This window comes from Artibeus jamaicensis, unplaced genomic scaffold (assembly GCF_021234435.1).
Source record: "Artibeus jamaicensis isolate MK-2021 breed Jamaican fruit bat unplaced genomic scaffold, CSHL_Jam_final contig_585, whole genome shotgun sequence".
In the NCBI taxonomy this organism is placed as follows: domain Eukaryota; kingdom Metazoa; phylum Chordata; class Mammalia; order Chiroptera; family Phyllostomidae; genus Artibeus; species Artibeus jamaicensis.
The window spans coordinates 8832646-8847735 of record NW_026521894.1 but is presented as its reverse complement, the minus strand read 5'-3'; the positions used below and the strand labels follow the sequence as shown (position 1 = coordinate 8847735).

The following is a 15090-nucleotide window of genomic DNA, read 5'->3' as shown; positions in this document are numbered from 1 at the left end:
GAAGAAAAAGAAAACTGTGACTGAACTTTACACACTGTAGAAAGGGCAGATAAAGGTAACAGTAAAGGCTTCAAGTACCCATGGGGAAAGTCCCACTTCTCCATCAAGAACCAGAGGGAGGAACCCTTCCAGAGGAACCGTAATAGAGATAAGCACTCACTTTCTCACGGAAGTAGAAGGGGAGTCTAAAGTCTCAGTAAATAGCATTCCTGCCAAAATGATTCATAATGTATACTGTTTTCAAAATCTAGTTTTTCTACATAAGAAATTACAATCATCTTTCATTTAATATTCATCTATTCTTATAAGCTCACACTTCTTTGTTAAAAATCAGGTGGCTTACCTGAATACCTTGGTTGTTATCTTCTTTGTCTGACTTTTCACCTTTCAGTTTCCAGGCTTTTTCCTTGCCAGGAGTCTGGGATGGAACAGCCTCAACCCACTCATCTTCAGAGCTCTAAGAATTTTTACCATATAAGTAGTAAATTCTCAAATTTGCACACTTTCATATAAAAATTTTGTGCTGTTGTGAAATAGCAGAAAATCAGCTTCCTAGAGAAAATTCACACACTATCCTTCCCCTTTAAAAAAATTACACTGACAAATGTAAAGAAAGTATATGTAAACTCTTTCTTTAGGAATAAACTTACAAAGCCCCAATAGAATTATTTCTATGTTTTTAGTAGTTTATTATCAAACCAAGGGAAAGCAAAACACAAGATCAGAACTGCTGGATAAAGAGCTCACTTCCCCACAGAGCTATAGGTCCTACCAACATCAAGCAGTAATGACATCTTTGCTTAACCAGAACAAAGGAAACAACGCCCAATTAAACGAGCTTGCCTCCAAGTTTCAAATACTAGATTCCTCTAGATCTAAAAATGCAGAGATCTCAGTTAACATCTAGGCTGGAAACACACTTACTATGTTTAAATAGCAGGTTATTCCATCAATGAAGTGGTATTTAGCAGCATCCCCTATGAGCTAACCAGTATGCCAGGTTTGGGGTTTTCTTTTCAACGAATATATTAATCACCTCTTCCACATTAAGTATCATAATCAGTATTTTCACATATTATTATCATGCTGACTCCTTAAAAAACCCAACATGAAATATTAATTTGGTTTTACAGATAAGACGAGCTCTCCAAAATAAGTTACTTCCCCAGGTTACATGGTATCCAATTGGAAGAAAACTCATAAAAGCATTTATGACTCTAATTCCCACTATTCTTGAAGCCCAACTGCATTCCTAGATGTCCTATGCAACTCTGTAGTTCAAATAAATCATACAAGCCAATTTAAGTTTGGTTTTTGTCACCTGTATCCAAGCGCCAACTAATACATATCTCCTCTCCATTCTTAAAAAGCAGCAACCCTAGATCAAATCTTCTTACATCTCACCCAGATGACCGTAAGAACCAAATTAGTCTCCTGTTCTCTAGTCCTTCCTGATCCCCTTCCTTCTCCAACCCCCACCCTGAATACATTTAACATAAAAGAAGGGCACAGTACTCTGACCACAGTACTCCTCTTCTGTGGCTCCCTGTCACAAAGGCTGCCAGTTGCTCCTCCTCTTTCCTACCAACAGAACCCAATTTTATTTGGAGACATAATGTCTCCCTTGCTGGAAAGTGAAAGCTATAATAAAGTGTGTTGGGAACCGCCCTGCCTGGTCTCAGGAGCTGTAACCCCCCCACAGCTAAGGCTGAGTGAACGACCTTCAGACCATAAGCTACTAAGGAGACAAAGCTTATCTCCCTGGCAGGAGCACTGCTTCTGCTCCTTTTTCCATAACTGGCCTCCAGTGCTTGGTCGGTTAGCCAATGGCAGGTAAGATTCCTCAAGGGAGCATTGACCTAAGACAGGCACGATCACATGGAGGCCCCAGGGAAGGACTTGGGGGGCCACCGCTTCGTTTACAAGGTTCTATCAACTCTTACAGTTTCATTTCCACGCATTCCCCTCTTGTTATAATCTAATGCTATTAAATTGCTTATAATAATATCTAGATACATACTTCACACACACTTATACACATGTTATCTCATACTCCCAGGCCTTTGCTCTTACATTTCCTCTGGCATGAAATGCCACACACCCCTTTAAATGCCAGGCTAATTCTTATTCAACCTTCAAGTCTCAACGCAAGCATCATTTCCTCTGTAAAGCCCTGTCCCCATGCTGACCTCATTCTCCTGCCGACTTCAGTTTCCATCCTCCATTTTACCTTTAGAACTCATAAACCATCAACATGCGCCCTGACCTATCACAGCTCCCAGGCTCTCCTTCTCCCATGCATCCATCGTACTTAACCTCTGAGCCTAACAGTCGAAACCTAGAATATGGAACAAAGACAGAAAGTACTTCAAGTTAAAAATAAGTCAAAGGTACTTGAGGACTTCTGCTTCTGTCCCTGACAAAGTAAATGCCATCAGACTAAAAATATAGAAATAGGAACAAAAATAGAAAATGTATGAAGTAACTGTTTTGGACATTGAGTCTTAGTGCAGGTCTATGATCCTGAGAAAAAGGAAATGAATTAAATGAACATCACAATTAAAATCTCTACTGCCTTCTGCCTAGTGTCACTTTCCACATCATGGCACAAAAGACATAACTCAAGCCAAGTATGACAACCTCACTGAGCCAAGGAAACAGAATTTTAACATTATGAAGGCTGAGACAGTACCCATGAAAAGGGAGCTTATACAGAGAAAGAGTTCCAGGGACCTGCATGGGAGACCTCCCCCCACCCCAGTTTTTAACTGAATACCACACTGAACATGCTTAGGACAAAGTCCACAAAGCCCAGCAAAGAATAACTACCATTCAAGGAACAATTACTAGAGAGTTATAAGCAGAACAATTCCCAGAGCTCACAAAGTGCCAAAAGATATTCTAGTTCCTACCAACCAGAATAGAGAAATTTTAAATACCCAAATAATCACCAGAAAACCCACAAGGGCCATGCCTTAGCATGTCATGCTAGTAAAGCTAAGTCAGCTCTAGACTTAAGGCTACTTTAGATATACACTAAGGAAACTTAAACACCAGCTTTCAAAAGGATTAAACTAATCCACAAGTAACTAACTCTATACCAAAGAAAACTCAACACCCAGAGATGTTAACAAAATCCAGCAGTTACAATACAACTTTCACAAGGTTCAGTATCCAACTAGTATTTACTAGACATTCAAGGCAGAAAAATGTAATCTAAAAGTAAGAAAAAGCAGTTAACTGAAAAAGAACAAAAAAAGAGATATAATGGCATGTCTAACTAGGACTTTGACACAGCTATTATAAATATGCTGAAGGAAAGAAAAACATGAACATAATAATAAACAATTTGAAGATATAAAAAAGACACAACTGAAATGTCTAATGATGAAAAATACCAAAAATGAAAACATCACTAAATGGGGTAACAGCACACTAGATGCTACAAAAGAAAAGGACAGTGAACTTGAAACTAAAGACATAACTATCATATCTATCCAAACTGAAACGCAGAAAGAAAATGAACAGTCTCAGTGGCCTGTGGGACAGAGACTAGCAAAATAAAGAGACAGAAAAAATATTTCACAAAACAATTGCCATTAAGTTTTTAATTTAATGGAAACTATAAACTCATAAATCAAAAAAGCACAATGAACCCAAGCAGAGAAATACAAAGAAAACAGTATAAAGACACATCATAACTGATCTGCTTTAAAAGAAGAAAAAAAAGATGGTGAAGAAAAAAACTTTAAAAGCATTCAGAGCAAAAAAATTATACATGGAGGAAAGGGATAAAAATATCCACGGAATTCTCATTAAGAATAATGCTGCTGCTCTGGCTGGTGTAAGTCAGTGGACTGAGCTCAGGGCTGCAAATCAAAGGGTCGCACGTTGGATTCCCAGTCAGGACACATGCCTGGGTTGCAGGCCAGGTCCCCAATAGGGGGCACACAAGAACAATCACACATTGTTGTTTTCCTCCCTCTCTTTCCCCCACCCTATCCCCTGTACAACCTTGAGATGTGAAAAGATTAGGATTCCAAAAGCAATAACCAAGAAAGAATAATGAGAAAAGAAAGTAATTGATACACTGGATTTCACAACAGAAAACACAGAATGACAAATAAAGACTCAAAATAATGCTTTACAATCATGACTGATCTTCAGGGATGACTTCACATGAAATTTACTACACACAGTAGAATGGACAAAAGTACAGAAATTGACAATATCAAGTGTTGGTAAGAACTCAGAATAACCAGAACTCTCATCTCACACACTGCTGGTAAGAGTATAAAATAGTCCTGCCACTTTTAAAAACAATGACATTTTCCCAAAAGAAATAAAAACATGTACCCAAAAGATTTGTACACAAACATTCACATTAACATTACTCATAAAAGCCCCAAGCTAAAAAAACAACCCAAATGACTTTCAACAGGTAAGCTGGTATATTCATACACTAAAATATAGAAAAAGGAATGAACTACTGATAACATGCAACTACATACATCAGTGCAAAATATTATACTGAGCCAAAGAAGCCCAACACAAAAATGATCGCATTATATGAATAATTAATATGAAATTCTAGAACACAGAAAACTAGTCTATTGTGTCAGCAGCAAATATATGATTGCCCATTCCCAGAGTGGGGGATGAGGGAGTATCTTAATAGACAGGGTTAAACAGGTGTAGTTACCAAATAGTACAATTTAAATAGGAGCATTTTATTATATGTAAATTATACCTTAATAAAGCTGGCATTAAAAAAAGAGAGACCTTGATAAAGTCAAGATATACTTTACAACCCTACACAGATACTGAGCAATTTATTAGCTTCTCTTTTACTGCTGAAGCAACGTTGTTTCAAATTTACATTATTTCCCCAATCCTTCCACCCTACTTGCACTCCCAAATTATCTACTCAGATGCTTCGATCTTCTCCACAAAAACAGGGAACTGCAGAAACACAGCCGATAATCTGCTCCCCTTCCCTCCATACCTCATTTACCTGATTTGTGCACATCTCTACAACTTCCCTCCTAGCTCTGAAGATGCTGCTACTCCTGATCAAAGCTTTTCCCCTGGGGTCTTGCTAATCCACAACTGTCATTCTCTTCATTATTTATCCTTCTTTCCCTAAAAATATTTTCTCAAAAAGACCCACCCAAATACACACACTCCTCTAACTATCCTTCCATCTTTCCTTCCCTTCATTGTCAGTATAGGCTTCTCTTTCCTTCCTAAATTCACTTCAGTGTGGGTACTGAGCACGCATTCGAACTATTCTCTCTAAAAAAGTGTATGTTATACAATTTAATAGAAATATATAAATGTATATATCATATGTTGTAACAAAAAAACTTACACACATTTCCAGGAATGAACAAGGAACATGGTAATGTGTCTCTAACACAGGGTAATGTCCCTAACCAAATGACATAATGTTTAGCCAGCCTGGCAGATCTAAGAACTCCCAGGGGATGGGAGTTCTTAACCTGTGATCCACATAAACTCAAGGGAGTTTTGTTAACCCCTCTGAAATAAATAACTTCGTACATTAATTTCTTTTTGAAGAAAGGATCGCTTACTTTTATCAATTTCTCCATGGAGTCCACAACCCAAACCCACAAATGTGAAGAGAGTGTCTTTATCTTCTTTTCACTTGTAGGATTTTTTAAAAAATTTATTTAATTATTGTTCAAGTAGTTTTCTGTTTTTTATTCCCATCACTTTTACGATGTTTGAACTGAATTTGACCTGAGTTATACTCCAAAAACATTTTTTCCTATATAATTGAACTATTCCAACCATTACAAAATATGCTGGCTACTTCACACAACAATCCAGCTATACTTCTCACTATGAATTTATACACTGACTTCTCATAAGATAGGCTTTCATGAGCCAATTATCATCTCAGGGTATGCTGCCAAAACTTTACTTTCTGAAACTACGAGAGGGCCAGACTCTGGAATATGGTGACTCACCTGAAAGCATAGCCTCTGAATTTCATACCTCAGAGACCGATCATCCCTAACACCTCTGGCTCATTGCTCTGTAAGCAGGGACTTCTTTCTTCCTGGAAACAAGTTTGAAGGGTTGGCCTGCCTTCCTGTCCTTTGTAAGTCTGCTCATCCCAGAACCAGCCAGAGACAGAGCAGATGCAGCATTCTCTTTCTTTTGGACCCCAAAATAAATATATAAACATATAATACCTTAAACACTTAAATGTTAATTTCTATGTCTTTTTCTATGAAAAAGCAAATAGGGGTAACAGACTTTCAAATATCCTGGAACTTCTTTCCTTTATTTGTAAAGCACTACCCTTCCCTGCTTCTCTTAACTTTCCAACCACCTCTACTTAACGTCTTTTTTGGCTCCTCATTGTTGGTGTTCTTTCTTTTCAGTTTCCCTTGACAATTCACTTATTCTATTGGCATCAATAAGCAACAGCTCCCAAATCTCATCTCCATCTTCTTACTTTTCTCTAGATGTCTACCAGACATTTTCATATCCCAACTAGTAGTATTTTTTAAGTTCTCATACCTATTAAGTACCCATACATAATTCTTGAAACTAAATTTTGTCAAGTGGATGCTTTGGTTAGTGTTAGTACATACTTACTGATGAACTATCAGTTGACTCATCATTTTTTTCATACTTCTGTTTCTTGCTCCTTTTTTTCTTCTCTTTCTTTGCTTTTTTTGAATGCTTGTCTTTTTTCTTCTTTTTCTTCACAGAGTGTTCCTATAAATAATCATTTTGAAGAAAAAAGAACTTAAATCTTAACTTACTTTAAAAAAAGTATTTCAAGGAAAAAAATCTACATTCCAAAAAACTTTCAAGTTTTCAGGAAATGAAACAAGAAACATGACTACATAAATAAGATCTTCTAAGAAACCTTGGCATACTTCTAAAATATATGCACTACTAATAAATCATAGAGCTGACTTCCAGCCAAGACAGAGGAATAGGTGGAAACACTGTACCTCCTTGCACAACCAAATTTAAGGACAACAAAGATTTAGAAACAAAAACGCAACCAGAACAGACAAAAAATTGAACTGTACGGAAGTCCAATAACAGACCATTCACCAGACCCATCAGAGGGGCGGAGTTGACAGCCAGTGGAGAGGGGTCACAGCAAGAAAGAGCAGTGGTTGGCAGACCCAGGCACACAGGGCGCACGAGGCTAACAGACCCCAGGCACGGGGTGGAAATGAGCAGACCCAGTGAGCCACACAGGCAGTTAGATGACTGCAGACACACATTTGTGTGCAGATAAACCAGGCAAAAAATGGGCAACAAGACAGACTGCACGACCCAGGGCCCCAGCGCCAGGAAATAAAGCCTAAAAGCACCGATTGAAAACATTTGCGAGGGCTGAGGTGCCAGGAGAAACTCCCAGCCTCACAGGAGAGTTTGTTGGAGAGACCCACAGGGTCCTAGAACATACACAAGCCCATCCACCTGGAAACCAGCATCAGAAGGGCCCAATTTGCTTGTGGGAAGCGGCAGAGGGGACTGAGAGGGGACTGAAATCCAAGTGACTGGGTTGACCCACCCACCTGGTGAACACCTAAGGCTCCGCCCCTCATACATAACAGGCACAAACAGACCAAAACATTATGGCTCAAACAGAAGAACATATCAAAGCCCCAGAGCCAATACTTCTAAGCCACCAAGAGATAGCCAACCTATCAGATGTAGAGTTCAAAATACTGGTGATCAGGATGCTCACAGAACTGGTTGAATTTGGTCGCAAATTAGATGAAAAAATGAAGGCTACACTAAGTGAAATGAAGGAAAATTCACAGGAAACCAAAAGTGATGGGAAGAAAACTGGGACTCAAATCAATGGAGTAGACCAGAAGAAAGAAAGAAATAGCCAAACAGAAAAGAATGAAGAAACAAGAATTCAAAAAAAATGAGAAGAGGCTTAGGAACCTTCGGAACATCTTTAAACCTTCCAACATCCGAATTATAGGAGTACCAGAAGGAGAAGAGAAAGAGCAACAAATGAAAAAAATATTTGAACACATTATAAAAGAGAACTTCCCCAATCTGGCAAAGAAAATATACTTCCAGGAAATCCAGGAAGTTCAGAGAGTCCCAAAGGTGGACCCAAGGAGGAACATACCAAGGCACATCATAATTGATAAATGAAACATTACCCAAGATTAAAATGACCAGGAAAATACATAATTGTATCATTTGAAGCAGCAAGAGATAAGGAAACAGTAACCTACAAAGGAGTTTCCATCAGACTGTCAGCTGATTTCTCAAAAGACACCTTACAGGCAAGAAGGGGCTGGAAAGAAGTATTCCAAGTCATGAAAGGCAAGGACCTACATCCAAGCAAAGCTCTATCCAGCAAAGCATTCTTTTAGAATGGAAGGGCAGATAAAGTGCTTCCCAGATAAGATCAAATTAAAGGAGTTCATCATCACCAAGCCCTTATTATATGAAATGTTAAAGGGACTTAATTAAGAAAAAGAAGATTAAAAAGCATGTACAGTAAAATGACAGCAAACTCACAACTATTAACAACCACACCTAAAACAAAAACAAAACAAACTAAGCAAACAACTAGAACAGGAACAGAACCACAGAAATAGAGATCACATGGAGGGTTAGCAACAGGGGAGTGGGAGGAGGAAAGGTGGGGAGAAGGTACAGAGAATAAGTAGCACAGACAGCAGGGAGAAAATAGACAAGGGGAGGGCAAGAATAGTGTGGGAAATGTAGAAGCAAAAGAACTTATGACACATAGACATGAAGTAAAGGGGGAGAATGTGTGGGGGAGGGGTGTGCAGGGTAGAGGGGAATGAGGGGGAATGGGACAACTGTAATGGCATAATCAATAAAATACATTTAAAAATGGTATAATAATAAATAAAAAAGTTAATCATAAGCCCTGGCTGGTATAGCTGAGTGGATTGAGCGCGGGCCTGTGAACCAGACAATCACAGTTCTATTCCCAGTCAGGGTACATGCCTGGGTTGCAGGCCAGTTCCCAGCAAGGGATGCACAAAAGGCAACCATACACTGATGTTTCTCTCCCTCTCTCCTTCCCTTCCCCTCTAAAAATAAATAAATAAAATTTAAAAAAAATCATAGAGCTGAGATATCTTCATCAGAAAATACAAGGGAAGTTTTAATTTATTTGTAGATTCATTTGACAGATATATATAATCAAATAAACACATATATACACAAACATATATATATATATGTATATGTATGTGTACATATCCTTCTATGGCCCCAAAAGAACTTATAGATTATTAGGCCACTTAAAATACAAGATAGCATAAATTCAAATTATGAAAAAGAAAACAAGAATTAAGACAAAAAAATGACATTAAGTTTAAAATGCATAAGCTTGTACAAACAGTTCAGAAATTTTTAGCTAAACTTTCTATCAGTCAATTCAACTAATGAAATCTGTCCAATGTCATAATGCCCAAAAATATCAAAATATATTATTTTTGCCAGAGATAAAACTATTCTGTAATGCCCACTATGTAATATTCATTCTGTAACTTTTTAAAAGTCTATAAAGTAGCTCCTCCAATATTAACTTAAGTACAAAATAAAAGTCGGACATGCTTAAATCAAGTACACCTGTAAGTACTCACCTGTGAGAATTGTTCAATCCGCTCATTCACATCAGGTAGCATCCAAGTATCCTCACCCCGAAGTCGTTTAAGTTCTTTATGCCTTTCTTCCTTTTCAAAATTGGCTTTGGCCTAAAGTGTTGAAGGAAAAAATTGACGATGATCCAATTGCTTTTCAGAAAAAAGTAAAACAAATTCTCTCACTTTCATGTATGTTCTCATAAACCAATTTTCCCTTGACAGGAATTCACTTCTACCAGAGCACTTGGGAAGATTTCAGGAGGACTTCCGCCAAGATGGAGGCATAGGTGGATGTGCCGTGCCTTCTCACACAACCAAGTTTAAAGACAACTAAATATTAGCAACAGAAAACACAGCCAGAACACGGAAAATTGAACTTTTCAGAAGTCCGTTAACAACAAATTCTTCAGCCTGACCGGTAAGGGGCGAAACCAGCGGCTGGTGAGGGGTTGCACAGGAGGACTCGGTCAGACGGGCTCAGGCGCGGAATCCAGACACGCGAATCCAGACGCAGGGCTGGACCTAGTGAGCGACCGAGCGAGCCACCAGGTGAGCGACTGCGAAGGAGTGCTGTGTGTTGAGCGACTGCGAAGCGGTGCTGTGTGTTGACTGTGGTCGCCGATTTGTGCGCGAGCGGACGGGCGAGGGAGTGGGCGGTTGGACCGGGGCCCCTGCGGTCCCCATGGCAAGTGGCGGTGGAGGGCGCCGCCATTTCCCCGCTCTGACCACGCCCCAACATACAGTGGCACAACCCAGCGACCTGGGAGTCCAAGACACCGCTTCTCACACTTAAAGGGCCAGAACAAACCAAAAATGTCGCAAGTTCTCAAAGCCCCAGAGCCCATAGATCTAAGCGATGAAGAAATAGCAAAACTCTCAGACGCACAGTTTAAAACACTGGTGATCAGGATCCTCACAGAACTGGTTGATTATACCGACAAATTAGACAAATATATGAAGGCGAAACTAATTGAAATGAATGGAATTGCACAGGACACCAATAGCAATGAAAAGGAAACTGGGACTCAAATCAATGGAGTGGACCAGAAGAAAGCAAATAATGGCCAAACAGAAAAGAGTCAGGAAGCAAGAATTCAAAGAAATGAGGAGAGTCTTAGGAACCTCCAGGACATCTTTAAACGCTCCAACATCCGAATTATAGGGGTACCAGAAGGGGGAAAGGCACAGCCACCAGTGGAAAACTTATTTGAACAAATAATAAAGGAGAATTTCCCCAATCAGGCAAAGGAAATAGACTTCCAGGAAATCCAGGAAGCTCAGAGAGTCCCAAAGAAGTTGGACCCAAGAAGGAACACACCAAGGCACATCATAATTACATTAGCCACAATTAAAATGAAGGAGAGATTCCTAGAAGCAGCAAGAGATAAGGGGACAGTCACCTACAAAGGAGTCCCCATCAGACTGTCAGCAGATTTCTCAAAAGAGACCTTACAGGCAAGAAGGGGCTGGAAAGAGGTATTCCAAGTCATGAAATCCAAAGACCTACAACCAAGATTGCTCTATCCAGCAAAACTTTCATTTAGAATGGAAGGACAGATAAAGCACTTCTCAGATAAGATCAAATTCAAGGAGTTCATCATCACCAAGCCCTTATTATATGAAATGTTAAAGGGACTTATCGAAGAAAAAGAAGTTAAAGAAACATGAACAGTGAAAGGACAACAAACTCACAGTTATTAACAACCACACCTAAAACAAAAGCAAACTAAAAGGACAGCTAGATCAGGAGTGGAAACATAGAAATGAAGATCTCAAGGAGGGTTAGCAACAGGGGAGTGGGAGGGAGGAGATGGGGGGAGAAGGTACAGAAAATAAGTAGCATAGACAGTAGATAGAAAATAGATGGGGGGGGCAAGAATAGCATGGGAAATATAGAACCTAAAGGACTTGAGACACATGGTCATAAACTAAAGGGGGGGTAATGGTGGGGGGAGGGGGTAGGGTGGAGGGGAATGAAGGGGGGAATAGAACAACTGTAACAGCATAATCAATAAAAAAATTTTAAAAAAAAGATTTCAGGAGAAGAAAAGAAAAGGAAAAGAAAAACCCTCTCCTTCCACATTACCATCACATTACCAATCTCTAGTGAATTGATCCACCAATCAAGGACGGAATCCTGGGGCCTATTGTAGGTAGGCTTTCCCCTTTCCTTAAGCTCCCAACTTAAAGTCTGACTTTAATCTCTTGCCCCTTCACCATCCCAGTGCTATACCTGAGACTTCTGTAATTGATAAGTGACTGACCTCCATACCTTCAATCTGCAATGCCCATAACCCTCTATCCACACCCCAAAAATGCTTCAGGAAGAATTATCTTTCTAAATATAGATGATCATATCGCTAGTTTTTATTCATGCTTCAACAATAAAGTAAGTCAAATAAAGTAAGTTCTTCCTAGGAGGTTGTTCCTGCCTCTTCATTCTCTCCCTGAACTCCAAAGTCAGATTTGGGCTTCTCAAACTCTATGCATATCCCTATTGTAATATTTACCACAGCTTACATACCTTACTCTGTCCCAAAACTGCCTGAAGTAATAAAGAGACAAGAATGAAAATATTTTATTTTAAATATATGTCACATGTGCTCACATCAAAGAACAATACTAACCTTTCACCTGTCAAAGATTAATCACCCACTCTTTCCCTTTAAAATCTGGCTGTATCTTTATGCCTTCTCCTTCCTGTCTACTCTACTGGCTCCTTCTCATCTGCATTTAAACCTGTTTAAAATCTTCCATCTTCAAACAAATAAAAACAAAAACCCTCACATACTCTATGACACTCTCCCTTTCATTTCCCTCTTCATTACCACATTTCTTCCATCTTTTCAGATAATTCAATACAACTTCCTTCATTCTTTGTAAGGTACCTCTCTGCATCTGTCTATTTAATGAGAACTACAACGGTTCTCAACCTTTTTCCGAGGAGTAAAATTTTCTTGGTCTCTTGTGTCAACCCTTGTTTGCATCAGTAAGGATGTATAATGAGCCAGGAACTGATACCAATAGTGCCACAGGAGAATTAAATGGTCAAACAAAATATACTACAATGCGTCTCATATATATTATTGAAAATAAAAGTCTTCATTTTCACACACAGCGAGACAGAGCTGGGGCTGTGAAATACTCTGGGGAGACTCGTTTTTAGTGGCCAAGTCCCTCGAAAGTAGGCAGCCTATGGGACAGCAATATTAGGGACGGGATATATGAACAAGAAAAAGAGGACAAAAACAGGGCTTCCTGAAAAGAAAACGAGCACCTGGAGCCTGCCGGAGCACCTAGGAGACGGGAGATACCCAGGAGTTCCCACGCACCCCAGAGACCCACTTCTAACCCAGAGGAGGTGATACTAAGGTGGGGAGAGAACAGAAGGGTTAGGGAGAAAAGCCAGAGGCCCAGCTCCCAGAAAACCTCCATTCCCACAATTCTACGTGCTTCCACTAGCGCAAAAAGGGAGGTACCTGGCGCAACACTTCGGCCCTGGAGATCCGGGTCTGCTCCTTACGCTCCTCGATACTTCTCGCACTTTCAAAACGACCACTGGCAGCCGCCATAGCTGCTGCCGTCGTAAAGTAGGAAGCCGTCAAGAAATCTTAGTTTACGACTGTCGTAATTAATCAACAAACAGGACTTCCGACTTGGTAGAGAGCGGGGCTGCTCCACCTAAGGCGCATGCGCGGATCTGAGAGTGCGCTTAAGGTTACCGTGATTACTCCAACACCAGGGTTCAGAGAAGGTTGGAGACTGAATTGAGGAAGTCTCCGCCTTGGGGTGCTGCGGTCCTCACGAGCGGGATTAATGTCACTGTATTAATTGAGCTCTTTGCGCGATACCAACAATATTCTCTCTCACCTATCTCCTCTTAAAATCACTGTAGTACGTTAGGAGCTTATAGAGTTTAAACCTGTACTTCTCAAGAGTTTTCCACCGAAACACCCTTTTCGCCAAAGTGTTTCCCTGGCTGGAGGAATGGGCTGCAGGGAGACTGGCCTGAAAGGTGGACGACAAGGCAAAATTATTTTGAAGGTTTAATGTTTTGCTTTGGTGGATTTGTTTTCCACTTTTGTATGTGGAAACGTCATGTGAATTTTGCACTGTACTCTATAATTTATCGGTACTTATTTAAGCCGTTGTAAATTTTATTGAATAAAAATAAAGATTTTAACCCTACCTTTTTAGAGAAATAAGTGCATTCACATTTAGTGTAATAACTGCTATATCATGTTACACTTTTATATTTATCTTAAATTCTACTCTGTACTATTAGTTTTACTGGGTTGTTTTTTGGTTTTTGGTTTTTGGTTTTTGTTTTTTTTTACCTTTTCCTTTCGAAAGGGGCTGGGTCAAGCTTTCCCTCATTGATGTGAAAATCTTACTATATATTCTAGTGCTAATTGTTATCTTACTGCTCTTCTATATCATGACTAAACGTTTTATATCTTCATTATTAAGTAAAAGCAATAACTATTCATATATCCTTACCCGGATCATCTATTGCCCAACCCTCTCATTCTTATCAAAATTAAGCCTTTTGGACACCCTTTCTCCACCATCTACAATCGCATACACATACAGACTCTTAAGTTTTCTAAATTAAAAAAAAATTATTTGTAGGATTTTTTTATGTTTTCTCTATTATACCTGCTTGGCTTCAAAAATTCTCCCTTAGCATTTATAAACATCATTACCATCTGTTTGGTTTTATTATATGTTACAAGTTTCCTTGTAATCTGGCTTAGCCAGATCTGGCTTACCAGATCTTTCCTTCTCTGATTTCAAAATGTTTTGCTTTTTTATTATATAAAATTACAATAATACATTTCCACAGTAAAAATTCTAACAGTATAAACTCTCCCTTGTTCTCCCTCCCTACTTTGCCCCATATGTTTATGTCTATACACACAACTTTGCTTTCTAATCTACCAATTTACATTACTGCCATTAGCATGATTGTTATAACCCCAACTCTTCATGAGTAGTGTAATAACCAGGTTCTTTTAAGATTTTGTGAAATAGATAGATGAAATTCAAATGCTACATCACTGCTGTTTCACTTTGCTCTTTCCTGATTCCTTTTGAGGTTAGCACTTTTCCATATGCATATTCACTATACTTATTTTGTAAATTACCTCTTTGACTTTATTTCTATGATCATCTCTTCCATGAATCAAGAAACTTTTTATATAAGCAATGGGGAAAATGGTCCTAAATTTAAGTTACACTAGGCTATGGTTAACAAAGTGTAACATGGCTCAATTTTACAATGGCTCATGGTAGGTGTTCCTCCCAGTGGTTAATTCTGCTCCATGCAGTCATTCAAGAGCCCAGACTGCTTTCATCTTGTTTCTCTGCCAGCACCTAGGGTGTTTCTTTTGGAAAGGAAAAAAAAAGTGTTGGAGAAGCACACCTACTTTGTAAGAAACTT

At 39.2% G+C, this 15090-nt stretch overlaps 1 protein-coding gene across 2 annotated transcripts in view; it reads right to left on the bottom strand.

Moving 5' to 3' along the window:
- CWF19L2 (CWF19 like cell cycle control factor 2) overlaps positions 1 to 13237 on the bottom strand; it is a 101301-nt gene extending 88064 nt beyond the window's left edge. For both annotated transcript variants that reach the window (XM_037137657.2, XM_037137658.2), the window contains exons 1-4: positions 13127 to 13237; positions 9648 to 9758; positions 6631 to 6753; positions 344 to 457 (exon numbers count right to left, since the gene is read on the bottom strand). In XM_037137657.2, the coding sequence (XP_036993552.2) occupies positions 344 to 457; positions 6631 to 6753; positions 9648 to 9758; positions 13127 to 13219 (441 nt within the window). In that variant the 5' untranslated portion in view covers positions 13220 to 13237. The remainder of the gene's footprint in view (positions 1 to 343; positions 458 to 6630; positions 6754 to 9647; positions 9759 to 13126) is intronic.
- Between the last annotated feature and the right edge of the window lie 1853 nt (positions 13238 to 15090).